Consider the following 27,053-nt stretch of genomic DNA (forward strand, 5'->3'; position numbering starts at 1 on the left):
ATAAATGATAAATATCCATATTTATTACATTAATGAAATATTAACATCTTGTTTTCACCCTTCTTTTTCGCATTGATTTTTCATAACTTAAATGACCTTTTCTCTTTGAGTATCATTATAAACTAATGGCTGCTCACATACTCAACATGTTCAAACGGTATTCAGTTTATCACAAACTGGACATGGGATGCCCTTTAAGTTGACTCCTTTGTTCTTTCAGTATCATCCTTGCTATTTTCAAGTGTGTTTTGGTTTCTGGCAACCAGATTTTTAGACACATTTTCATTCTTCCTAAGATATGGCATCAGCTACTTTACACGAAGCCCAGGTTCCTTTTAGTGGAGATTAGTATCAAAGTAAGGGTTAGAAAATTCTATTTCTAAAGTCATAAGCTCACATTGACTTTTCTAATTTACATCCTGGTCCCAGCCTCCACTTTCACCACAGTATGTGATTTTATCAACCAATATCATTTTCCTTTAAAGCTTTTAACTTTTCATAAACTTCATAGGACAGTGTTTGGCATATATGTAATAGGTGTTTAATAATGTTGAGTGAATTCTCCAGAACAAATGAATCAATTGTTTTTATAGCAAAGGCATATAAGATGCCTTTGAAATGAGGAAATGATGCGCCTGGACTTCCCACCTGATGGCAGCTGCCGCCTAGTCAGTGAGGAAGGGTAACGTCAGCCAGCTCCCAGCCTGGGGAAGCCTGCCTGCACCAGAGGCAGTGATTAGGGTCTGTTGGTGAAGAGGTCTGTCACAGCTCCACTCCGTTCCTCTTGACGCTTTACTCTTTCCTGTCTTAAGGCCACAGTTTACTATCTTCTGTATATAAGTACTGTAAGAGTCCTTTGCTGTTAGGTCTTGAGTTAAACTCCAAAGGAGGATTTGAACAGAGGCTCCAGGTACCCTTTGAGTAAGGTGCACCCCGCTGGGCAGGCAGAGTCTCAGGCCACACCACCTTGAAGGCTGCTCAGCAGTCTAAGGATGGCTGGCTGCCTTTGGGCCAGGTGGCCATTCCTTGTTCACTCAGCTATGACAGAAATGTGGTACTAGGCTTGGTGTCTTAGGGACAGGGTCATGCACAAGTGCCCACTATGTCAACCTTGACCTCCTAGTTACAGAATTGCATATCCAGATTGGAAATGACCAGCTGGAGTGGGAAATCCACGCTGTCCCATTATACTCTTTACTAGTCTGGGTGGTTTGCCCTCCATCTGCCCTCATTCCTCTCCAAAACAGTACCTACCACACTTCCAATATTCCATCTATCACCATTCTTGATTTTATGCTCAAGATGTATTTGTTGAATGAATAGTGAATTACAACAGCCTTTATAATGTGGAGGAATTATGAAATAAATGCTAACCTTTGAGTGCCTGCTCTGGGCCAACCATTGTTCTTAGCACTTCACATGTATTGAATTTAATTATCAAAACAACCATATGATAGGCATTTATCTACTTTAGTAGATGGGGAAACCGACAGGGAGGATTAGTAGCATGCCTAAAGTCCTATGTTTGAATCTAGAAGCCACCGAAACTCTTCCTTTAACCCTTTAGTGATTTATATAGGTATGGATGTTTATAATCCATAGAATAACTGTGAAGCTAAAATCTAGGCACTATAGAAACTGTCCATAATTAGAGGAATGTTAATGATATTTCAAAGCACAAAGGAAACTATCCCTCAGAAATGGGAGCCACCCAGAAATTTTATGACACTAAATTATGATCAGAATAATTAGGTAAGTCTCAATTCAAATCAGCACAGATATACAATATGGGGAAGAGATACTAACTTACTGGACTTGGTTAACGTTTCAAAGAGTAGAGAACAGTTAACTTAAAAAAAAATGGAAGTGATATTGGTCACAAATAGAGGATAAGAAAGACTAAGAATTTTGGTATTTTAGTTGGCTGAAAGTGAGAGGAACTCTGAATGACTAGCCTGATTATGAAGAAGAAGGTCCTAAACAGGTAAACCTGAAAGACTACTGGAGACAATACACCTATGACTTAGATATGCTGTACCAGTTGTTTTTAATGAATCTCTGTTCATTAAAAAATGGCCAAAGAGGTAAGGGTGAGGTCCTCTTTTCTATCAGTTTTTCTTTGGGGCCAGGTCCATAACAAAAAGCCACCATGCAAACAGCCAGACTTCTTTCAAAATTGACTCCATTCCTGAATTAGGAGGTTCATTCCTCTTTGACCCAACAGATCTTGCCATTTTCCCCAAGCTGTATGGTTCCACTGGCCACCAGCTGGAGGGCTGCGGGAAATATTTTATGTTCTGCCAATTTCACTCTTTCAGACAGAGTTGCAACAGTGTCACCCCTCTTCACTGGAACAGCTTCTTGTAAAATAATTTGTCCAGCATCTACATCTTCCTGGAAAAGGAAGCAAACGTTTTGAACATTACCTTCTAGCCAGTAAAATTTACATCTAAACACTAATAATATTTTGGTAGAAAGAGACATACTCACAGCTACAAAGTGCACGGTGCACCCAGTGACTGTGACTCCAGCGTCCAGGACTTGCTCATGGGCATTTGAACCCTTAAAAGAGGGGAGCAAGGATGGGTGTATGTTGAGCATTTTCCCTGGAAATTAATGAAAACACAGTGGTCAGAATTTAAAAGTCCTACGTATTCTGTCAAAGGAATATATGCTTTCCTGTCTAGAATCAGGAGTCAACAGAAGCAGGATTTCTCTGGGATGGGTGTTTTCTTGTCCAAGACAGAAATGAGGTAAAGGGAAATACAAGTTCATCCAAGGAGGCCCTGGGGGCAGCAAGTTCCTGCCTTGCACAGCTGAAGACACGCTGAGGGACTCTGAATAGGCCTACAGTGACTGAAAGTTGGATGGGGGTGAGGGGATGGGGTGTCTAATCTGGATCACAGGGCTCTTGAAGAAAACTCAGCTTATTGCTGGCACATGCTATTAGAAAGACACAGGAGGTTCTTGTATCGCATGCTTGCCTCTCAACCACTGAGTGGCATGTCCACCAGCCAGATGCTGGATTAGTTAGTTCTGTGCCTTATGTCACCAAAGGCAGTGCTGCTTTTGTAATACACCACAAGTGTATTCTCTTAAGAAAACATAAACTCTTTGGAGAGAAAATGGATTTATTGCCCAAATGTGTACACAAAAAAAGCACAATAGGATGCAGTCAAAACTTTTGTGGAAAAGGCAATAATGCAAAGTATTATGTTTTCTGGCAACAATGCCATTTTCTGCCATCTTCTGGCAATGGTCTACACTTCCTAAGGAGACGATGGACTCTTCATTTTGGGATACAGAGAATCACTTTCTCTTGCTTCTAAACAAGTAAAAAAAGTCTCTTCTGAATATTTATTCAGAAGATGAAATATTATCTTTGCAGTAATGTGAAATAAGCCTCAGCTATATTAGAAAACGTGATTAATTACAGCAGGCCAAAGAAAACTGATACAGACAGCAGGAGAATAAATCACCGTTGGGTCATTCTTGGGCTAAGGCAAAGGAAATTAAATTATGACCTGTGTCAAAATAAAATGTCATGGTAAACATTTCACGATTGGGACTGTTTGGCAGTTAACCAGCCTGTAGTCCATTTTCAGTTGATTTCTCAATGTGGTGTCAAACAATTTTTGCTTACCATTCCACTTTCGGACAAAGGGGCCAGATAAAATTCTCATGAATCCTGCAAGACAGACTAGGCTGGTGGAGAACTCTTCAAGGACTTGGTCAATTGCAGTGTCAAATTCTACACGACTTTTGTATAATTTATGATTAATTACCTGGAAGAGAAAAAGGTAAGTATAATCTTTTTCAACAAATTAGCAAAAATAATTTAAAACCATAGACCATACTTCCCTTCCACCTGAAGACACAACTGTTATGAAGAATAAAGGAATGGACAGGATGAAGTAGAAGGGCAAGCCCAGCATCCACCCAAAATACAGCACTCCAAAGAACAAGTGCCCCCAGCCCCAGGTACTGAGAGGGCAGATTATGGTTTAAATACAGCCTGCAGGAAAGGTACTTTTCAAAGTAACTTACTCTCGTGGGAATTCCAGCTCTTTCCGCTTTATCTAATCCAGCCACTGCAGCTTTGTTGGAGATAACAACAACAATGTGTGCAGAGCTACTTGGCTCTCGAGTACTGTCTATGAGAGCTTGGAGGTTTGATCCTGAAAAAGACAGAAAAACACAAGTGAGCTCACATTTCTTAAAAAGAGAAATATGGTCAAGATTTCCAAATAAATGTCTTCAAAAAGATTGGCAAAAATATGTGAAGCTTTTAAATTCTCTTCCTCTTAGGGTAATGGATTAGTAGCTTATGAAAACATACTTGGTTCTAGGATATGTAATTGCTCCTGTAAAATAACAGCAGTAGAAACGGTGTAACATGATTTTCAAAGAAAGATCAACCCTCTCAGGAAGAATAAACCACCATGGCCCCTACACTAGTTTTTTTGCTTTATCACTGACTTGGGCCTAAAGTATATTGAGACTTTAAAATGGACTTGTAAAGCAATTACACTTCTGAGAATGTATCCTAAGGAAATAATCAGATATGCGCTTAAGAACCTATTGTATATTTACAAGAATGTTCATAGCAATGCTCCAATAGTGGAAAAAATCATGCTATATCCATCTGAGAGGACACAATGCTCTTATTACTGTACCCCTCTATCCACAAAAGTCAAACATAAATCTTGTATTGTTATTACTATTAACAATTTTAAAAAGCCTCAACTATTGTAAGACTTTTCAACTACAAAGCTATGATACAAAGGAAGCTGGATTTTCCTTGCTTTCTATCTTTTCTGATTTCTTCTTCAATCATCTTCCTGACACCCTGTACTTTTCCTTTAGGAGCTGTCTCAAATGCCTGAGAAAAGTGGAAAGACTGAGGAAGCAGAAAAGATAACGCTCCTTAATGACCCCCTGCCCCACCCCGCTCTGCTGACAGCGTTCTCACAACCTGAAGGAGGTGGTTTTGCGTGGGAGGAGGAAGAGAAGAGCATTGCTTCAGCCCTATAGTAAAGAGGAAGCCACATCTCACCTGTTCCAGATATTAAGACAGCCACTCTTGCCTTTTTTGGTTGGACAGAGAAATGATTTTTCAGGGCACCATTTGCCAACATCGATCCATTTATTTGCATGGTTTCAATCAGATGCTTGACTTTCACACGAGGAGAACCTTCATTTCAAACACACCCAATAAATAAGTAAAGAACAATTGTGAATTAACAGTAATAACAGAAAGAAAAGTAAAAGTTTATGCAAATTTTAGACTACTGTATTTTATTCTGAAAATGATATGCAAAGACTAAAACAAATAATAGGTCTGTATTACTTAACATTACTAAACATTTCATAAAAACTTCCTGAAAGGGAACAAATATTACCTACTTCGACTAAAAGCTATAGCACATCACTCTATCTAAGCATACAGTGGATATATTACTGTCTGCCAGTGTTCTGTCCCCACTCCTCCAAATCTTCCATCTGTGATAACGCTATGACCTCCTGGCCTCAAGGGTAGGCATGTGACCCAAGCAAGCCCGTTCAAAGATTTGATATAGGATGTTGAGAAAGAGAGGGCCTCTTTTTCTTATTGCAATGCGAGCTGAAGGATATGGGCTCAAGACATCTTTCCGGTATTTGGAGAACTTGCCTGAAAATGACACCTACACAATAAAGGAATGAAGGGCAAATACAGACAAAATCAACAAGCCCTGACATCTGTTAGCTAATCTGGGTGTGTTTTCTGCCACTCTGCCAATTTCTAGTACTTCTAACAGAGTCCTGAGCAATACACTGTATTTCTTCGGTGCTTGCTCTCTGCTCCTTGAATTGAGCTGAAGCACAAAGCAGAGCCTGAGAGAAGGTTGTGGGTGTGGGGAGATTACTTTGCAACGTGATCCAAGGAACCACAGTGAGGATCTGGGGAGAGCAATATAGGAGAGCCAATATAACAGTGTGTTATTAAACTGGTCACCACTGTGGGCAACCGGGGCTTGATTCTACTGGGGCTCTCAAAGGAGCCATACAGAGTGTGCCTCAGAACCGATCCCTTCTCTGTCCCTAAAGTGAGAACTTATGCACTAGCCCTCACCCCACTGGTCAAGGGTTATCCTGCAGGGTGTAGCTGTGCACGTATGACTGCTATATAGACATGTCAGAGCCCTGAGGCAGGAATGAAGAGTTAGGTGGCGTCACTGGTGTGGGTGTTGTCATGTTACAGCTGTGTAAAGATAGTTGCCATAGCAACAGCTGGAATAAAAGGCAGGCAGAGAGCTTGTGAGGCAGGGCACAGTTATATTTAAGATTATATACCTAAGAGCAACTAAATAAGAGAGATTACCTTCAGAACACGCAACTACGCTGCCAATCACCCAGGCCTCTTCCTTGTGCTGCTGAATATCCCTCAGAACCTGCTTTGTCACATCCTTTGATACTATAAGGGCAGCGCCAATCCCACAGTTAAATGTTCTGGCCATCTCTTCTTCAGAGAGGTGTCCTTCCTGCTGTAACCACGAGAAGATCCTGGGGATCCTCCAGGTCTGGGCATCTGAAAATAGGTAAGAGTTGTTTGATTGACTTATCAGCTCACGTGAAGTAAAAGCATGCACAAACACAAAGCGATGGAAATTACAACCAGCACTACTATTTTTTTTTTTGCTGGGAAAGCTCTGCTCTGATCTAACATCTGTTGCCAATCTTCCCCTTTTTTTCCTCTCCCTAAAGCCCCAGTACATAGTTGTCTATGAATCTTCTCCCCTATCAGATTCAATTCCATTTCTACTAGCTGGGAAATGCATATTCTCAAAAGCTGAGCTCAAAAGATTTAGCTACTATGATGTTCACTATTCTATTAATCAAGTCAACAGCAACATAAAACCACATAGTGGTATGTCCATAAAAAAGGGGAATACTCTTTATCAAAAATGATGTTATTAAGACAGGCAGATGTTGATGATATATTAAATGGCAGGATAAACAGATTACCGAACTATGACCTCATTTTAACAAAAAGATTTATAAAGGATTTATTTACGGGAAAAAAGACTGACAGGCTAAGTGCCTAGTTTCTACAAATGACCAAGGACCTCATGAATAATATAACAAGTTGTAACTTAAATGCTGAAAATTCCTTACTTAAATCTGTTGTCAAAGTATGATTCCTGGGAGGAACCTCAGAGGCTGATGCAAGTGACTTCCCTTTTTAGTGGGATACAGACTTGTGTAACTCAAAACATAATGGCTTTTAGGAACATGGCCGTATCAACTCTCGATTTCCTGATGTGGTGACCATTTTTTTTTCCTTCTTTTTTTTTTGAGGAAGACTAGCCCTGAACTAACTGCCGCCAATCCTCCTCTTTTTGCTGAGGAAGACTGGCCCTGAGCTAACATCCGTGCCCATCTTCCTCTACTTTATATGTGGGACGCCTACCACAGCATGGCATGCCAAGCGGTGCCATGTCCGCACCCAGGATCCGAACCACCAAACCCCGGGCTGCCGAGAAGTGGAACGTGCGAACTTAACCGCTGCGCCACCAGGCCGGCCCCTGATGTGATGACCATTATGTTATTTTTAACTAGTGCTGTGCTAGAGCCGGCTCGTAGAGGCTGTTAAAAACAGCCATTTAAAAACTGGCCAGGATGGGTGTACTCACATCATGGAAACTGGCACACGCACAAACCAGCCCTGCCTCCTTTCCCCATTCATCAGCATGCCACTGTTTTTAATGACTTGAAGAGGAGGATGAATACTTCCTTAAGGTTGTTTATGCTCGATGGAAAGCATTTCCATCCTAGGAATGTCTTAACCTACTAATTTAATCCTCCTATCTTCCCTCCAACTCCTGACTATGCCAGTGAAGGGATTCCATTCAACCCGTCTGCCTGTCCCGGCTGAAACTCCATTTGACGACTCTCCTAGCTCACTTTGCCTGTGTCCTCACTTCTACACAACCTATTTCTGACTCTTCAGATTCTCTCCTAGCTTCACATACTCTGACTCCAGAGTTAGCTCAGCATTTCCACTCACCTGCCGTCCACAGCTGCTTCACCCCGTGACTGACCCCTCCACCTGCCCAGCCCAACTGGATCAACCCAATCAATCTATTTTTTTCTGTTCTTGTTTCAAGACTACCCATGCTCTTTTTTTTTTTTTTTTTTGAGGAAGATTAGCCCTCAGCTAACATCCGTGCCCATCTTCCTCTACTTTATATGTGGGACGCCTGCCAGAGCATGGCTTGACAAGCAGTGTGTAGGTCTGCACCTGGGATCTGAACTGGCGAACCCTGGGCCGCTGAAGAGGAATGTGAGAACTTAACTGCTGTGCCACTGGGCCGGCCCTAAACATGCTCTTACTTTGGAAGAAAAATTACACAACCAGCTTCAACTTCACCTTGAGTGCTGCTTGCTGTCTCATCCTTGTTTCTGACCTTGACTGCTTTATTATTTCCTCCTCTCCTCAAGCCCCCATTCCAGGTCTGCTCATCTCACTACTCCCTTCTTCCTTCACTGGGAAAAAGCATTATTTTATGTGAACTTCTTCAGTTTCTACACCCTCAAACCAATGTATATTAGTTGTCTACCATAGATGGAGCAGTTTCTCTGACTTTGTTTCCTCACCTTGTAAAAATAGGGAGGGAAAACCTTGCCCCTCACTTTTGCCATGAGCATAAGTTATTACTCCCCCTTCCTTTTTACCAGTAAGTTTCTTGAAACGACAATCTCCACTCACTGTCTGTACATCTCTGTCACTCATTCCCCCCACAATAATCTTGTGGGTGGTGTCTACCCTCACCAAGCTGCTTTCTGAGCTAACTCTGAAGTATACTGTCCTATTTCTGGTCCTCATCTTAGATCTGTATGCTGCGCCTGATACTGGGGACCAGCATCACGTTCAAATCCTCCCACGGGGTTGATGATTCTTTTACATGGTTTACTCCCTGCTTCTGACCGTTCTTTTTCAGTTTCTACCTCTGCCAACCTTTACAGTGAACAGAGCACTGAGGAACAACCTTGTGGTCCCCTCCACTCTCTTGGCTACGACCATTACTCTTTGCACCCAACTTATCTTCAGCCTCAACTTCTGCTCACAGACACCTTGCAGTAAACACACTGAAGATTTAAAACACTGTATTCCCACTTCCTCTTCCAGACCTATTCATCCTCCTGTGTTATGCACGTTACCATCTATTCACCTGCTTAACTAGAAACTTGGGACTTCTTCCTCTTTTCAAGCACAAAATAACTCTCCAATCTGCCTCCCTTCTCCATGCCTTGGTTTGGGTCCTCTTTATCTCCTGCATGGACTATCTAATAGCTACCCCTTCCCTTCCTGGCATGAGCCTGGTTCTGTCTTGACAGAGCTCGAGAGTACCAACCCCCTTAGAGGATCTGCTTATAACAATCCATGTTACAAAAGTATTACATGAGAGGATTTTATGCCTTATAAACATGGCTAATAAAGCAAAATGAGGTAGAAAAAAGCCAGTCCTATTTTTTTCCCCAAGAAACCCCAATGATTAAGAATTTTCCATATACAATCATATGTGCACCAACTACACACAGAGTTTTTCTCCTAATGGTTTTCTGAGCAAAAGTTCCTGTTATCAATCTTACCTAAATCCACCCCAAATTTCTGAGGGAGGACTCTGGGGATGTTTTCTAGCAATCCTCCACCAGTAATATGGGCAAAAGCCTTGACGTGTCCTGAACGTAGGACAGGTAACAGTGAATGGCTGTAGATTCTGGTTGGAGTTAGAAGTAAGTCTCCTGTATAGTGGAAAGAGATGACAGAAACTTAGCCTATAAATATAAAACCAAAGCATATATAAAAAACAATTCTGTAACAGGATAATGTGATTTATCCCATTCTAACTTTAAACAACGAGAGACTAACCGCACTAACTGGTTGCTCAGACATTTCTAAGCAGGAGTTTAAATGTGAGTGCATTTACCTAAGGTCTGCTCCCCACAGCCATCAGGTGCTGGAGAGGAGTACTGGAGGGAAGATTTCGCTACAATTTTCCTCACGAGGCTAAATCCATTGCTATGAAGACCAGATGAAGCTATTCCGATAACAACATCCCCTTCAGCGATTCTTTCCAGGTGAGGGAGTTTCTGATCCCGCTCCATGGCGCCGACGGCAAAACCGGCTAGGTCGTACTCTCCAGGAGGATACATGTCAGGCATTTCTGCTGTTTCACCTCCTGGCAGGAAGATAAAAGAAGAGCAAAGAAATCACACAATATTTATAAACCTGTCTAGGCAGTAGTCTGAGCCACTCTTCATATGAACAATTAAACATGTGGCTATATTCCGCAAATATGCAATAAAATGTACTCTTTTAGGTGCCTCGCACAACTTTCAACCAAGCATGATTTCCAGGGAAACAGCACTAATTTCCACAAGGGTGAGTGCAGCCTCCAAACATCCTTACTTTCTCGGGATGAATGCTCAGTTGAATATGTCATTTCCATAGCAGTTTAGTTTGAGAACTGCTTTCACCTGTATTCGATCTTTCCGATGACTCTACCTTCCAGATGACAGTACAGGCTTACGGAAGTGATTTAATTAGGCTTGCCTAACTCCAAATGCCTGGCCTGCAAAGTACACCACAGTTTACTTTACGATTAAATCACGTAAAGACAGAGTCTAGGCAGGCAGACTCCAAATTAGGAACTATTCTAAAAGATGGTTGAAGGCAATTTTGGCTTTTGGGACAGACTTGTCCACAAAGACAACATAAAAGAGGTAGTTTTGTTCCTTGGTCAGCCTACAAATTCACTTTGCTCAAAACTCTCATATATATATTAGCAATATTTCTATAAATCTTGGGTACAGTTTATTCTTAGCTTCACTTCTGTGGGAAAATAAGGCTTAAGTTAAGATTTAGAATGCCGGGACTCTTCTGACTCTGCTGCAGGGCCAGTAAGGAGGAAATAACCCCTACCCTGTCTGTCTGGAGGCCATCGAGAAAGACGAGGATGGACACGGTGGCAAAGACTGGCGAGGAAGATAAGGCCTGGCTGACAGTGTGGGAGTATGAGACTGGGGGACAAACCCTTGAGGAGGCGTCTGAGGGCACCGAGGTCTAAGTTTTCTTCAGGTAGTATTATCTATATTTTATTTGTCTCATCTTGTGATATACGGCTTCTCTTGTTAGCTATAGTGATACCGATCATGTTTATAAATAGGGCTGAAATACAGCCAGAAGAAGGACGCATGATTAAAATAGATGATCATACCAAGGAGAGCACATCCAGCTTTTCCACAAGCTTCTGCGATTCCAGCAACAACAGCTTCGGTCGTGTGGAGGTCAAGTTTTCCACAGGAAAAGTAATCGAGGAAGAAGAGAGGCTCTGCTCCTTGTGCCAGAATATCATTTACACACATGGCGACCAAATCCTGACCAATGGTGTCGTGTTTATTGCACTGTTGGGCGATCTAGAGAAAAAAATATAAACATCCACATAAGAGAAACAGCTCCAAATTAAATCTCCTCAATTTGTAATGGAGGCTAACAAATATCACCGACTTTTGGCTAGCTGCTCTGAACACCTAAAGACAAAAGAACACTAAATTCTGATAAGCCACTTGGTCCAAAAGTATCCCTTTTATCTCCTAAAATAACCCTTCTATCCATATTTAGCCTCAATAATATCATGTTGTCAGAAACATGTAGATATTTTAGCCATGTTATATGGTTATTTGGTGTGGTTCTCTTTAGTGCATACATGTCAAGAGAGGAAAAATACGTATTTGATATACAGTAAATTCTCCCTTATCTTTTACAAAAGGCCTTTATTCACATAGGTGTCTGATTACCTTCAGTTTAGTTCCAACGCCATCTGTTCCACAGGCCAGAAGAGGATCTTTGAAACCGGCTGCTTTCAAATCAAAAAGACCAGAAAAACCTCCAAGATCAACGTCACAGCCTGTTGGAGAGGAAATTAATTACTTGTTGCATTTCGATACGTTAGCTAAACGTGAATATACAAACCCCTTCTTCATAAGAATAGCTAAAACAAGAGACGCCTTTCCTGCCAATGGGAGACACACACCGCATACTCAATGAATTGATCAAGAAAGTCATTAAAGGGGCAGACATATCCTTTTGAATTTAACACCATGGATAAGAAATGCTTTTCTTAATATTAGAGACAAGAAAGCAGAAGACTATGGGTTTGGCTTAAGTAGGGCAAGACTTATAGCAAGCTGGCATTAACTTGGAACATTTTCCTCAGTAAACTACAAAGCCCCAATCAATTCAATGTTTGTCAAAGTTAACAAATTAGCAAAGGACAGGATCTGACTTACCTGGTCTGGAGGTAGCTTTTGCTAAAGGTTTGATTTTCTGGACCAGCATATTTCCAGCTGCAATGTCTACCCCAGATTCCTTGTAAGTCAGGCCCCTAAATAAATAAATAAATGAAAACCTAAGACACCACCTAAATGCCAAGGAAAATTATTTTACTCTTAAAATATTAATTAAAGTAGAAGATAGCCCTAGTGATTTTCATATCCCTTAAGGTACTGGGCTCCATCCATAGATTTTAACTGGTCTAGGGTAGGCCCTGGGAATTGAAAGGTGTTTAACCAACCTCCCCAGTTGATTCAATTGTATCATCACTATTGAGAACTACTTCTCTAACTTAACTATTTCTTCTAGAAGTATTTCTCACAGGCAACTAAATATAGTGATATTTTGCCATAACTTTTCTCTGCTCAATTTTGATATGGGAAGGAAAGGAATGCCAAAACTGAGTCAAAAAGTGAAAATTAGGATTAAAAGAACTCTACAAAGCAATCTCTAAATAATGAAACTGAGCTCTTATTGCAATAATAGAGAATTGTATGAGTTTCCTTATCGCTGAAGACCGTAAAAAAACAAGATAAAAAAAACTACGAAAAAAGCAAAACCAGACAATGACATTCAGCGCGTCATTTCCCTCTATAGGGCCCAAATGTTGGAGCAGTACATTTAGAGATCAAGTTTGTGAATGGCACTGTGAATTCAGTAGTCTTGCCTTACAAAAATGAGAACTGTGGCTTAGTGGGATGCAGTGAGACAAGAATATTTAGTTTTGTTAGAAATAAGGTGTCAGAGTACAGAGTTGAGAGTTTTGGCAGTTAACTCCAACAAAATTAGCAGTCCAGGGTCATACTCAGATAGGAAACGAAGTTCTACTGGTTTAAAAAAAACCTTTTCTCAATAGTAGCTGGCATTGTGGCCTCTCATTTTCTTCATCTTTAATTTAAAGAACTTAGACTAGTATTAAGATTGTAGTCCCTTGAAATAGGTTATTTCAGTGGAATCTAGAGATTTTAAAACGAAAAATAAATTTTTGGTGCGGTATTTTAATGTTGTTAATTCTATAAAAATTCCAGTATTTAATAAGAATTTGCCTATCAGTAACAGTATAGCTTGAATCAAGTTGCTAAAAATTTCTCATTTTTGTCCTAAAACATATTTATTTCTCATAGATGAACTCATTGAACAATAGTAACTGTGATATGTACTGAAGAAATAAAAACATCCACATTTGCAATTAATAGTTTATTGATTTTACAAAAGAATAGTTGCACATGCCAATACATAATCAATAAAGGGTCAAAAAATACATTTCAGTAATAGATATAAATACAGTGACAAAATGAGACTGTCAAAATTTACGGTATAATCGAATTAAGTTGGAAAGTTAGATGACCAATATTTTCACCTTGAAGGAACTAAGCTATAAATACAACAGTAATATTTAAATATATAACTCACGGAATAAAAATCCTTTCCTCCCATCTTTATTGATGAATAATTGACAAATGATTGTATATATTTAAAGTGCACAATGTGAAAAAATCCTTACTATCACTGTGATTTTACTAAACTTTTCAAACATAAGGAGCTATCATAAAGTTTTTTCCCTTTCATTTGAATACTGTTGTAACTAGTTTTGATGCAAACTAAATGCAAATCACAATCAGGTCAGTCCCACAGAGAGAAGAGAGTATAGAAAGCCTTAGGACAGGGTTAATGGAACTTTCTGCATAGCCATTTATGCCAGTTCTGCAGCTGCACCGTAAGAAATTTACCTGGGCTGCTGGAGGAAAGCTATGGCACGGAAGCCGATGTCCTTCCTGTAAATGGCTCCCTCAAACTTGATAGCAGCTAGTCCTTTCTTGGCTTCTTCAAGGGCCGAGATGAGATTTTCCCGGATGGCTGTTACGGAAAGGACTCTACCCCCGTTAGTCACCACTCTGCCGTCTTTCAGGGCAGTGCCTGCTTGGAACACCTCCAGTCCTAAAGCTTGAGCCTCAGGAAACCCTGAAAGAGAGCATATTTGACACGTTATTTCCAATATCAATATTCTTTTTTTTTTTTTTTTTAATTTATTTTTTTCCTTTTTCTCCCCAAAGCCCCCCGGTACATAGTTGTATATTCTTCGTTGTGGGTCCTTCTAGCTGTGGCATGTGGGATGCTGCCTCAGCGTGGTCTGATGAGCAGTGCCATGTCCGCGCCCAGGATTCGAACCAACGAAACACTGGGCCGCCTGCAGCGGAGCGCGCGAACTTAACCGCTCGGCCATGGGGCCAGCCCTCCAATATCAATATTCTGCACTTGTAAAGTGGTTAATAATTTCCAGAATTTTTTTAAATAAAATCATTATTTCACTTAAATGACTCTTCACAAGATTCCTCTCAGGAAGGAATTAATGCAATATAATAGTAAACAGACCCTTTCTTCTAAGAACAGTCTGTTGTGCTCTAGGGTAACAAGCGTATTCCTAAAATCTTCTGTTATCATAAATCTCATGTAAGAACTATTGTTTAAATGAAGGAGAAAGAAAAAAGAAGCTAAGGCCTGAAAAGTTTGGGACTTGGAAGTACAAAATTATTTTCTCCTGACAAGAAGCTGACCAAAAAACAGGAATAAAACCTGAACATCAAGGAAAAAATCCCACATTTGATCACATTTTTTATTTAAAAGTAAAGGAATTTTTCTTTATCATAGCCATCTAAGTAAAGTGGTTTTCTTTCTTTCTTTTTAAAATAATCAATAGGATCCCTGCAATGTAAAACATATTCTTAGTCTTGTGTCTAATGTAACAATGTAAAATTTTAAGGCAAATTTGATTTAACTTAGGTTTCAGACTCAGTCTAAAATCCCTGGCTTCATTTTCTTTTGAATTATTTTTAAGCTCTCATATATAATTTTACATTTAAAATATTAGTAAACCATATATTCTAAAATGACCAAAGATAACTTCCTAATTTTTAAAAAAATCATTCTTCTATCCCCAGTTTGTCCTTTTCCATCTCCATTTCTCTTTAGCATCATATTCGGTAATTTGTTACTATATGTCTTCCCTAAGTTTTTATAACATAGGGGCACTCAGTCTTAGGTACCCACACACATTGTTGGGGTACTGAGGGAGGCCAAACCACAGTCTGTGAGGGATCATAGAGGTCTTTTAACACTGGAACTTATCTGGCATTTTAATACTGTTTTATTTAACATCATTTAACTAGATGGCTCATCTCCTGTAAAGAGAAACAAAAGAGACGGCTATACTTTTGAAACTGTTTTAATTCTACCATCCAAGTGAGCATGGGGTACACTGCAAACTGGGGTGTCCATCTGTGATCATTCAGAGATCATGACTCTGAAACTCATCTCACTGACGTAGTTTAGACTAAGGTTCCTCTAACTCTCATATATTTCCATTATCTTCCTGGCTCTCGGACGGTGGAAGGGAAAGGCAGCACAGGGTGATACTCTGGAAACTTGGCGAGGCCCACGTAAGTCTTCCTCATGCAGCAAGGGAAATGGATGGCAGTTCTTTAAATCCAATAATTTTGGATATTTGAACACCCATATCCAACAAGCAACATGGTTATGTTAAGAAGCCCTGAAAGGTTTGTGATGGCCTTACGCCCTTAAAAGGAGCATAGCATAGCACGGGAGGGAGGCCGACTGTGGTGCTGCTCACTCGTCCTATTGTAATTCAACCTTCTGTTGTCTGATATTCACCTGTTATCTCCACACCCTTGGTATAGTCTCCTGGATAACCTTTACTTGCCATGACAACAGTTACGGCGGTGTGGTTTTCAAGCCAAACAGGAGGAGATGTGCAGAGCAGGCCGTCTAAGGTAGACTGAATCACTTCATAAAGGTCACTTTTAAGAAGTGGGAGGATCACCTGGAAAAACATAATCGAAACGGCAATTCAGGGAAATTTTAGTTTTCCTTAGACATTTTACTCACTGGGATACTAGCAGAATGTGTATATATTTCTCAAAGGTAATTATTTCAAGGCTGATAAATCCTGCGATTAAAACAACACATATCTTCTACAAAGTAATACTTCATATTATCTTTAATGATTACCCACTTGGCACTCTGGATCACCAAAGCGGCAATTAAACTCCAGAACTTTTGGGCCATCCTTGGTTAGCATTATACCAGCATAGAGAACACCTTCATTAAAAAAAGAAGAAAAAAATGTACAATGACGACATTGTTTTGTGACTATGAAAACTAGAACACAAACTTCTAATACTCGAAGTTTTGCAATAACCACAACAAATGTTACAACAGTGGTCAATTAAAAGGTGGTGAAAAAGACAAAATGGGGAAGTTCTGTCAAAGGTGTAAAGTTGCTCTACAAACAATGTCCCAACAACACCAATGTGCTTACCTGTGTATGGCATACCCTCCTGCTGCATGCCTTCCACCGTCTTCTGAAGAACGATGTTTTTAATTTTTAGCAACAAATCCTTAGAAACCTGGGGAACAGACAGAAATATTTAGATGTAATTAGCATTTTAAAAAACTATCTTGTTAAGTAGTACCACATGAGACAATGAAAGGGGACAATGAAAACTATCATGTATTTACTACCTGAGATGGGCTGAGCACTGTAATTCATATACTTTTAAAATCCTCACATTAACCTTATTAAGTAGGTATTCAGCCTTATTCTTATAAAATAGGAAAGAAGACCTCTGAGAGGTAAAAATTATCATAGGCAGACTGGATTAGGTATTTATTGATCAATGTCAGCCACCATTTCAGGACTCAGTGACTGCTAAATCACCTTTTACTATTAAACCTATAGATTTTCAGACATATGCTTGAAGCTCACTAGAAACTATTTTTAGTTTCCTGAAACAATAAAAAAGAAATAGTCCTCTCCCATCTTGAGGGTTCTTTGTATCCTTCCAGTATATTCTATGCATATTTCATAGCCTATAAACTTAAGAATCTCAGAGTTTATAAATTTAGTTGTTAAGAATTAGAGATAGTTTATACCAAAATCACTTTTATCAAATGGTAGTTTTAATACTTACAAAGTCTAAGGTAAATTCTGTTTGGTTTTCAATCTTTTAATCAAGAAAAGTATCTAAAAGGCACTATATTATTAGCACAATGATTATGACTATCATCAGCGAAAAGAATGAGTGAGTTCTGAAGTGCTAATCTACTTATAACAGTCAACACAGATTTCTTATAAAAATTATCCAGAAATTGTTTGGAAATATACTTTACTGATCCATTATGAAGTAGAAAGACCAGAGAACAAATATGGTCAGGCTTGGTTCTCAGTTCAACACACACACACTCTCTCTCTCTTACTGAGCACTCATGTGCTGGGCCCTGTATATCCAAAGGTGAATAAAAATTCTGGACTATAATTGGCTCCCATGGGTTAAATAGGATATGGAGAGGAGGGGCTAGAAGGATCTGTTGAATCCGCACTCAAGTTAGTTCTTCAAAAGCTTTTAGAAAAGGTTAGTTTCAGAGTGAGACTAGAAGATATCCTTTTCATTTAATAGGAAAACCAAGTTGCTGATCAGTAGTATCATTTACAGATAAAAACAAAACAGAAGAGCGTCGTTTAAGGGTTCTTTGAGAAGACCTAACAATTACTGCCGACCTTCAGCTGAGCCCCTGAGAAGTACCTGAGGTGCTGGGCAGTAGGCTCCCATTCCCCCTGTGTTGGGGCCGCGATCTCCCTCGAGCAGTCGCTTATGGTCCTGTGCTGGGGGCATGGGGGCCACAGTCCTTCCATCAGTGAAGCACAGACACTGCAGAGAAAACAAAACAGTCCACTTACTTCAACTGCCAGAAAAGTAAAGATAATAATTTAATAAGGAGAACCATAACATGTATCTTAACTCTTCCCAGAGGAAAAGTTTTGTTTTTTAAAGTAAAATGAATTGAAACATAAATAACCCTAAGCTACCTTCATCAAGAATCAGAAGATCTCGTATGCTCAATTTCTGAGGGATCTGTAATTTCTGAGCTAGGTTAGGAAAAAACTCAAGCTACTCTTAACATAAAATATTTCAACCTTTGCCCCCTTTAAATAATTTGTGATATAAGTCCAAATCCCCTATTGAGATACTGGGGATGACTGAAAGAGGATAAATTCTTTTTTCATTTGCATCCCAAATACTAAACGTATACAAATGCCTTTGTAATTGATGGGTTTATGCTTTTAGAGGGAGCAACCAGGGTAAATCAAGTCTTTTTGGGACTCATAGGTCAGATAACACAGCTTCTTATACTCTATAAAAGCCAAAAAGATGAATATACGTACAGACACCTCTTCTCCCTCAAGAAGTTCTTCAACGACAATTGTTTCTCCAGCTGCTCCAAAAGCTTTATCCTTATTGCAGAGTTTAAAAAAAAAAAGAGGTAACTTGTAAGCTTTTAACTGGCTGTTGTCATTTTCTACCACTTGTATTATGGACCATGGCACTAGTCCTGTCATTTCCCTTTCTTGTTCTGAAAGCCTCAAAGGAACATATGAATGTTCCCTATTTTTAAAGTGGCAATGATGTGGAGCTAGCACTGGTACAGATGAAATGAACACATCACTAACACTCTCCTGGTGCTGGCTTTCCAGTTTCAAATAAAGTAAGGGAAAAACAGATGTTTTCATCACTACCATTTAATTCTTATTTTTGATTATAATTATATATGTTTGCCTACAATAATTATACTAAAGAATGTCTGTGAAAATAGATTTCTACAAGGGAGGGAACCCACAACAACCAAGATGGATCATGAAAGAAAAGAAAAATATATTAATCCATTGTTTTACTTTTCTTAGACTTGGGACGCAAAGGACAAATACTTTTGTCCTTATGGATGGTTGAGAATTTATTTACATGTTCTATAGTCTGAGGATTTTCTACCTTTCAGTAGCAGACAAGAAAGGATGCTAGAATTTACTGCCAAATAGTAGAATCATGGTTTAGCCATCAGTGTGGATCTGTAATACCCCTCATATAGAGATGAATTATACTACATAGTATTATGAAAAATCACTTACTGGTGTGTTTGGCAGACATATTTTCCTTATCTTGAGGAACATTTTGTAAACTTAAGGAGTATCCAGTGTGACTAGAAAACTGTACACTTCTTCAGAGGATGCCACCTACCTGCATGATTTCCTGGACAGCTCTGCAGGCCTCTTCTTTGCTCCCTGCAACAATCACTCCTTTCCCGGCGGCAAGCCCACTGGCCTTCACAACCAAAGCAGGGAAGTCTGCACTGTGAAGACAGAGCAATCTTCAACATCCACTAAAACCTTGTAATTTAAAAGTTTAAAACGCTTTGGGATTTTGTAATGATATGCTAAAGCAACAACTGAAAAGCAGAAAGAAAAAAATTACTGATCATACTAAATCCATTTTGATGTAATTCCCGCCAGGATTTTTTTCTTACGTATTTATAGTTGTGATCATATGGTACATATAATTTTACTTTTTTCACTTATCATGAGATCAGATAGGCAAAATTTTTGGAGGAATAAAGCAGCTGAAGAGCGTGAATGTGGAATGATCTTTAAGATACAAAGCAGGGAATCGTGCTCTATTTCAAGTAGAAGATGTGGCTGTCTAAGACCAATACAAACATGGACACACAGACCATTTCTCAAAGTACACACAAGAAACTGTTGCTGGGAGTTTCTTCTGTTGACTGGGACTGGAGATCTGGAAGGAGACTTACCCAAGTAAGTGACAAAATTGTTAGTTACCCAAGGCATCTGGCTACTGGGAAATAATAATATTTAGAGTCTAAAAAACCCTGTAGGATGAAGAACGAATAAAGAATGAAATAGACTCAACTAAAAGGAAAACATACCAGGTAACAGGGAGAAGTGTCAACAAAAACAGGCAAAGGTACACTGTCTACTAACATTCATTAACTGCTCAATGTTTTCCATATAACAGAGAACAAATGATGTTTAACTTTAAGACTTAGAATTGAGTAGTGGTGCGAGAGGGCCCAGTGATGATTCTTCACTCTGGTTAATTATTTATGGGAAAAAAAAATCAATTGTCCTTTATGTTGTAAGATGTCACTGTGTTTGTCAATTTGGCTGTGAAAAGAGCACATGATTGCAGAACCAAATGTCTAGAAACCATTCACTAATAAATATTAAAAAATTCATCTTTCTGCAAGGCCATAAGATTGTAGAATTATATATGCATAGAATCCCATATGCATAGAATTGATGTTGGAAAAAGGTGATCTACATAGTTATGAATTTTTTCCCATAATTATCTTATTATAAACTCATGACATAAAAGTGACCTATAGATATATATTTTTTTTTCCCAAAGATTGGCCCTGAGCTAACATCTGTTGCCAGTCTTCTTTTTTTTTCCCCTTTTAAAGCCCCCAGTACATAATTGCATATTCTACTTGTAGGTCCTTCCAGTTGTGCTATGTGGGACACCGCCTCAGCATGGCTTGATGAGTGGTGCTAGGTCTGTGCTCAGCATCTGAACCAGTGAAGCCCTGGGCTGGTGAAGCAGAGTGTGTGAACTTTACTCGGCCACAGGGCAGGCCCCTTGACCTATATATTTAAGATCATAACAAAACAACTGCTCTCCACAGGCAGTCTTCTATCTACCTCATGATGAAGCTGCAGGCCTCTTCAGGTTTGGTGAAAGCTCTCCACTGTGCAGTTGGGATTCCATGTCGGTCCATAAATTCTTTGGCAAATCTTTTGCTCGACTCTAACTGAGCTGCTTCTGCTGTGGGACCAAAGCATCGCACTCCTGCAGACGTCAGGTTCCCAACAATTCCTATTGATGGAAACAAGCAGCCTTAGGTGAGCCAAGATTTCTGCAGGGACTTTTCAAACTGGAAGAAGAATTAGGATCAGACTAAATGTACACTGAGATCAGGCAGGTGACTGGTGGCAGAGAAGTTGTTTTTCATGCTGTCTACAGGATATAAAAATGCTACTAAAATATGATTCAAATCCAGCAAAAGTTATTTGTTATATTAAAATACATGGATTATTAAATAGACACTAGAGCAGAATAAAAACATATAAAATGTTTCCCACGGCTGCAAATTTTCTGTCTGATTCATCACATTGCTGATACTTGGGAAAAGAAATCCAGGACCCATAAATTTCAAGACAGTGAAAGCTCTTTTTCAAACCCTATTATATTAGAAATCCTCACCTGTAAAATGAATTAGATTAGATGATCTCTAAACTCTTGTTGGCACTGCATATACCGTAACAATAAACAGAAATGAACTTTACCTGCAGCCAGAGGTGCCTCTGGTCCAACAACTACGAATTCAATTTTCTCATCTTTGCAGAACTGAGCAAGGGCAGCGTGATCACTGATGGAGACGGCTAGTGAACAGAAAAAAGAAAACTCACCTCACTTACAGAAACATTTTTCGTTTAACTAAGTGTCATGCTGAAAACTAAGTACCATACTTTGGTATGCCTGTTAACTGTTGTTTTCTTTTATTGGTAGAGATGATGGTTTCACCATGAGAAATTCAGAGCAGAGTGCATTAGGCTAACCAACTCAGTTCTCTGCTATCACTGTAGCCAGTTAGATGAAAATACCAGTAAGCTTCCAAAAGAGCTATAAAGTATTTTCTCAAGTACGGTGTCTATGTCACTAGTGTTGATTGCATAGCAGACAAAAGTGCATCACTAAATGTACTCAGAAACTGGTCTTTCAACATCATTCTCTCAAGACTTACTGAGAAACACTATGTGCTAGATAGTGTCCTAGGCACTGGGGTTAAGATGTTAAAAAGCAGGGTCCTCACACTTAGGATACTCATATTCCCCTATGGGAATGTTGGGTAATAAATATACAAGCAAAAAAATACCAAGTGTGAACAGATTTAATATGAGGTGAACCAGGAGGCTTTTTCTGGTCAGGAAGGGTCACTTCGTGCAGAGATGTTCAAGCTAAGAACTGAATGATGATTTTAAGACCAAGCTCACTTCTCCAACCTACAAGCCAGGTAAATTTTCTTTCTTGATGGAGTTCTAAGTAACTAGCAATAGGATCAACCATATCCTAAGCACAGCTTGGTTCTATAGGTGCTCTCCTGCTTCACTGTATCTGGACCACCACCCTTAAGTTGGCTGAAGTCTCACATATTACTCTGCATATCACGTTACTCTGCACATGCATGATATCTGTGACGTGCAGATGACAAGCCTAGAAAGGACTGAGTTCTCAATCTACAGTAACTGCCTGAGTGGGACAAGGATGGGGTACCATGCACTCTGGGTTAGTAGCTGCAAACACAACTGGGCTGAGCAGAGCCAACTACCTCAGCACAGCAGAGAGTGGCACAAGGAAGAGGACACACCTAACCTCTGTTGCTGTAAGTGGTAGCAGTCTCATGACAATCTTGGGAGATTTTCATGGGCTGGCATGCACGACATCAACTGTATCTAGATAAAATGTGCCAGTTCTTCAATAAACAAACACAGTATCTCACCCACAGAGCTAAGAGCCCAGGGAAGTAGATATTTTATTTATCTTTTTCTTATTATTTTTAGCCCTATGTACACAATTATCTTCTCCTAGTTTGTGACCCCTTGTTGGGTCTACGTTCTTCTCCCCAAAAATATTATGTGCCACACAGGGTACTCGGCATGGTGCATACAGATGAGTCCCTTGGAGCTGGCCCCGTGGCCGAGTGGTTAAGTTCGCGCGCTCCACTGCAGGCAGCCCAGTGTTTCATTGGTTCGAATCCTGGGCACGGACATGGCACTGCTCATCAAACCAACTGAGGCAGTGTCCCACATGCCACAACTAGAAGGACCCCACAACGAAGAATATACAACTATGTACTGGGGGGCTTTGGGGAGAAAAAGGAAAAAAAAAAAAATGCTAAAAAAAAAAAAAATCTCAGATGAGTCCCTTGTCCTCATGTAGCGTACATTCTGGGGGCGAAAAAGACAGGAGACAGACACAGAAAAGTAAAAATAAATACAGACGGTTCATGATTGAAGACAAATGAAATGGAAGTGGACATGCTTTACTCAGAAACTTTAGGAAAGACCTCTTTGAGAAGGTAACGTATAAGTTGAGACCTGAATGATAAGGAGCCAGTCATGCTAGGGGTGGGAACACATACAAAGTCCAAGTGAGTGGTGTTTGGGAAATTGGCAGGACTGTATGGATAGAGGAGTGGAAAGTGGAAAGAAAATAATGGATTATATATAAGATCAGGCTGGAAAGGCAGGCAGAAGCCAGATCACAAAGGGCTCTGGAAGGCATGTTAAGGAGTTTGAGTTTTATTCTAAGTACTATGAGAAGCCACTGAAGAGTTTAATATAGCATATGACCTGCTCATTTCTTTATTTTTACTAGTGGAAGAGATAAGTGTTAAGATCTATTATGGAGTTAGAATTGGCAAAACTTATATTTAATAGCACTGCCTAACTTCTCATTTCCAAAAATATACATACAAATGTCTTTAACCTATATTAGACACTTGTGACTTTTTCAATGGATGTGTTTTATAAGGTTTAAAACAATTTAAGACAAGGAGTTGCCACATTTTGAATAGGATACCTTAAATTTACAACATATGCCAAGTATTCAAATTACCACATAAATGTTAAGGTTAAAAAAGTATTCAAATGTGAATAGCAATTGACCTTATAAAGAAGAGATGTAGTTGACAGTTTATCATTTACAATTATTAACTATTACTCCCCACTTTAAAACATAATTACCAGTATTTGATATCTTTTCAGAGCAGGCAGTGCCTGCATTTCCTGGAGCAACCAACACTTGTTTGACATGACTAGACTGTGCAAGTTTCCAGGCCAGCGTATGTTCCCTTCCTCCATTGCCAATTACTAGTACTCGGGCTGCCATTGCTGTCTGCAAAGCAGGAATTCAAAAGGAAAATGGAAGCTGCAGAAAGAAAACCACAGTTGATATTTTAGAATGCACATACTTTACAAATCACAATTTATAAATATGGTTTAAGTAGTCATTTGTAATTATACAAGTGACATTTTATTCCAATAATTCATTTGTGAAAAGTTAGGATTCATAATTTGAGAAACATGACAGTACTCCTAAGGTTTAGGGAGGTACTTCTTTTTTTTTTTTTTGAGGAAGATTAGCCCTGAGCTAACTACTGCCAATCCTCCTCTTTTTACTGAGGAAGACTGGCCCTGAGCTAACATCCATGCCCATCTTCCTTTACTTTATAAGTGAGACGTCTACCACAGCATGGCATGCCAAGCGGTGCCATGTCTGCACCTGGGATCCGAACTGGTGAACCCCGGGCCGCCGAGAAGCAGAATGTGCACACTTAACCGCTGTGCCACCTGGCTGACCCCTAGGGAGGCATTTTAACAATGAGGCAGACTGGCCTAGACAGCTAGGTTAAGGAGTGAAACAGTGACTTAGCTCTTTACCTGTTAAAAAAAAGAAAAAACTATGAATATTCACCCTTCTTTGGGTTTCTCTTTTAGAAGATTTACTAAGCATCAAGCCTCAGTTAAAAATGAGTCCTGATGTTTTAAATTTAGACCTCAAATTTGAAATAACTGTTTTGAAATCCTGAGATCTATAATAGACTTTAAAGTTATCATAACTTGGAAGAAATATTTAAGACTGGGGGCTATAAAGGGCTAGATGGTAAATATTTTCATCTTTGAGGGCCAGAGAGTCTCTGTTGCCACTACTGAACTCTGTCGCTGTAACACGAAAGCAGCCGTAGACAACACGTAAGTGGATGAATGTGGTCATGTCCAGTATAAACAGGCAGTGGTGTGTACGTCATAGTCTGCCTATCTCTGCCACAAGCAACAGGAAGCTACCAGAAGTTTGTAAAGAATAAGCATGGCTGTTTCAGTAAAACTTTATTTATGGACACTGCAATTAGAATTTCATATGATTTTCATGTGTGAAAAACATCATTCTTCCTTTTATTTTTTTTTTTTCCCAACCATTTAATGATATGAAAACTATTCCTATTTGGTGGGCTGTACCAAAACAGGTGGCAGGAAGGATTTGGCACAAGGGCCATAGTTTGCTGACCCCTGATTTAAAGAGTTCAGGCCACATGTTAGAAAATTGGTAGAGAAGGCAAAAATCAAATTTGAACTTGTCTCACTTTAGTTCTGGCACTTGATTCTGGGCTGGATGAGCACAACAGCTATCTCTCAACTCAAGTTAGCCGTGTGACCTTGGCTAGGCTCTTACTATCCGTAATTCAATTTCTTCACATTTTAAAATATGGAAGAGAACTTGCCTTAGGAGGCTATGAAAGGACTAACTGAAATGACATTTATAAACAATTAGTGCAACTTCTGACACTTAGCAACAGTAAGTCCTAACTTGTTATATTTTATTACTTTTACCTAAATTATAGTACTTTAGGGACAGAAAGTAGTTCTAACAGGGGAAAAAAAAAGCCAGGAATGGATAATTCATCACATTAATTTACTAATTTTCAGAAGACATTTAATTACGTAGAAGGCAGACTGATAACAGGAGAAAGAAAACTGAAATCGGTAACTTCTTGCGAGATGCTAGGATTACACATTTAAAGAAAAACCTACCCTGATAAAATAAACTAACATTTTTTGAGTACTTACTTTGTGCCAGATGCTATTCTAAATGCTTTTCATGAATTACCTCATTTAATCTTCATAAGAAATCTATGAGCTAGATACCACTGCCATCCCCACTTCACAGATAAGAAACTGAGGCCCAGTTAGGTTAAGTAACTTGCTGGACGTCACACAGCTAAGAGGGGGTGGAGCCTGGGTTCCAATGGATGCACTCTTGCTTCAGATATTCTAACAATTGAGACGGCGATCATTGAAAATTTGAGGAAGAAAAAAATGCATTATCCTCTTAGAGAGGGAAAAGCTATTTTAGTTTAATGGCAAACAGATTTGCCACGTGTGTTGAAATATCTGAAATACACGTTTGAATCTAGGGTTAAAACACTACGTTCAGTTTGAACAGGAGGAGCAGGGACAGAGACCGTCCTGGTCACTACAGTGGATCACTGGAATAGCATGAGGACGTAGCTGGAAGGAATCTACCCCTGGAGCGGGGAGGAGGCCTCGGCTCCAGTCAGAGTGCCTTGGTTTGGGCTGAGACTCTGTCCCGTTAGCTGGAATACCTTGATGGACTCAATTAACCTTCTTAGGCCTCAGTCACCTAGGTGGGTAACTTATCACGAGAATAAGAGACCCAGCTGAAGCCATTTCAAAGGATTTGGTGGGAATGATATAAAGTAGAAACCAATGACAAAAGTGGAGTAAATAATCTGCAAGAGGCAATGGGTGCATAACGAGAACATATGCAATTTACGTTTGCGACCTAAAAAAAGCCTAGAGATGCAAAAATGCCCCGACATCTTAGAAAGCAGGGATAGTGATAGAGCCAATGGAAACCTGTCTGCAGAAGTGAAGAGCACATGGTCACCCCCGACCCACGGCATTTCAAAATAAGACGGAAATTCCGACAGCCAAACCAGGTCCTACAGTTCCAGTCAACACCTGACGTGAAATCCCCCGACCAAAGCATAAATGGACTGAAAAGCGGAGGGGGCTTACGCACCGACACAAGGCAGTCTCGCAGGTCGGACTGACCCCCCTCGCGTGGCCGCGCCGGATGTCGCCGCGCGGCTCCGGCGCCCGCGCTCCCCGCCCGCCCCGCGGGGGCTTCGCCTCCCCATTGGTCGGCGCGGCCCGTGTCCGTGCTGC

The 27,053-nt window shown here is 39.9% G+C and overlaps 1 protein-coding gene across 1 annotated transcript; it reads right to left on the bottom strand.

Moving 5' to 3' along the window:
• On the bottom strand, window positions 1-27,041 carry GART (phosphoribosylglycinamide formyltransferase, phosphoribosylglycinamide synthetase, phosphoribosylaminoimidazole synthetase). The gene is made up of 22 exons (XM_014843738.3): window positions 26,908-27,041; window positions 24,051-24,234; window positions 21,591-21,686; window positions 20,946-21,120; window positions 19,465-19,576; window positions 18,618-18,686; window positions 17,977-18,102; window positions 16,713-16,800; window positions 16,407-16,492; window positions 16,046-16,214; window positions 14,107-14,338; window positions 12,334-12,428; window positions 11,842-11,951; window positions 11,262-11,460; window positions 9,972-10,223; window positions 9,634-9,786; window positions 6,362-6,568; window positions 5,057-5,194; window positions 4,048-4,178; window positions 3,644-3,785; window positions 2,491-2,606; window positions 1-2,394 (listed from the first exon to the last, which is right to left on the bottom strand). The coding sequence occupies exons 2-22, from the start codon at window positions 24,193-24,195 to the stop codon at window positions 2,203-2,205; spliced, it is 3,033 nt and encodes a 1,010-aa protein (XP_014699224.1). The 5' UTR covers window positions 24,196-24,234; window positions 26,908-27,041; the 3' UTR covers window positions 1-2,202.
• Window positions 27,042-27,053: the final 12 nt, after the last annotated feature.

This window comes from Equus asinus, chromosome 18, assembly GCF_041296235.1.
Source record: "Equus asinus isolate D_3611 breed Donkey chromosome 18, EquAss-T2T_v2, whole genome shotgun sequence".
NCBI classification, from domain to species: Eukaryota; Metazoa; Chordata; class Mammalia; order Perissodactyla; family Equidae; genus Equus; species Equus asinus.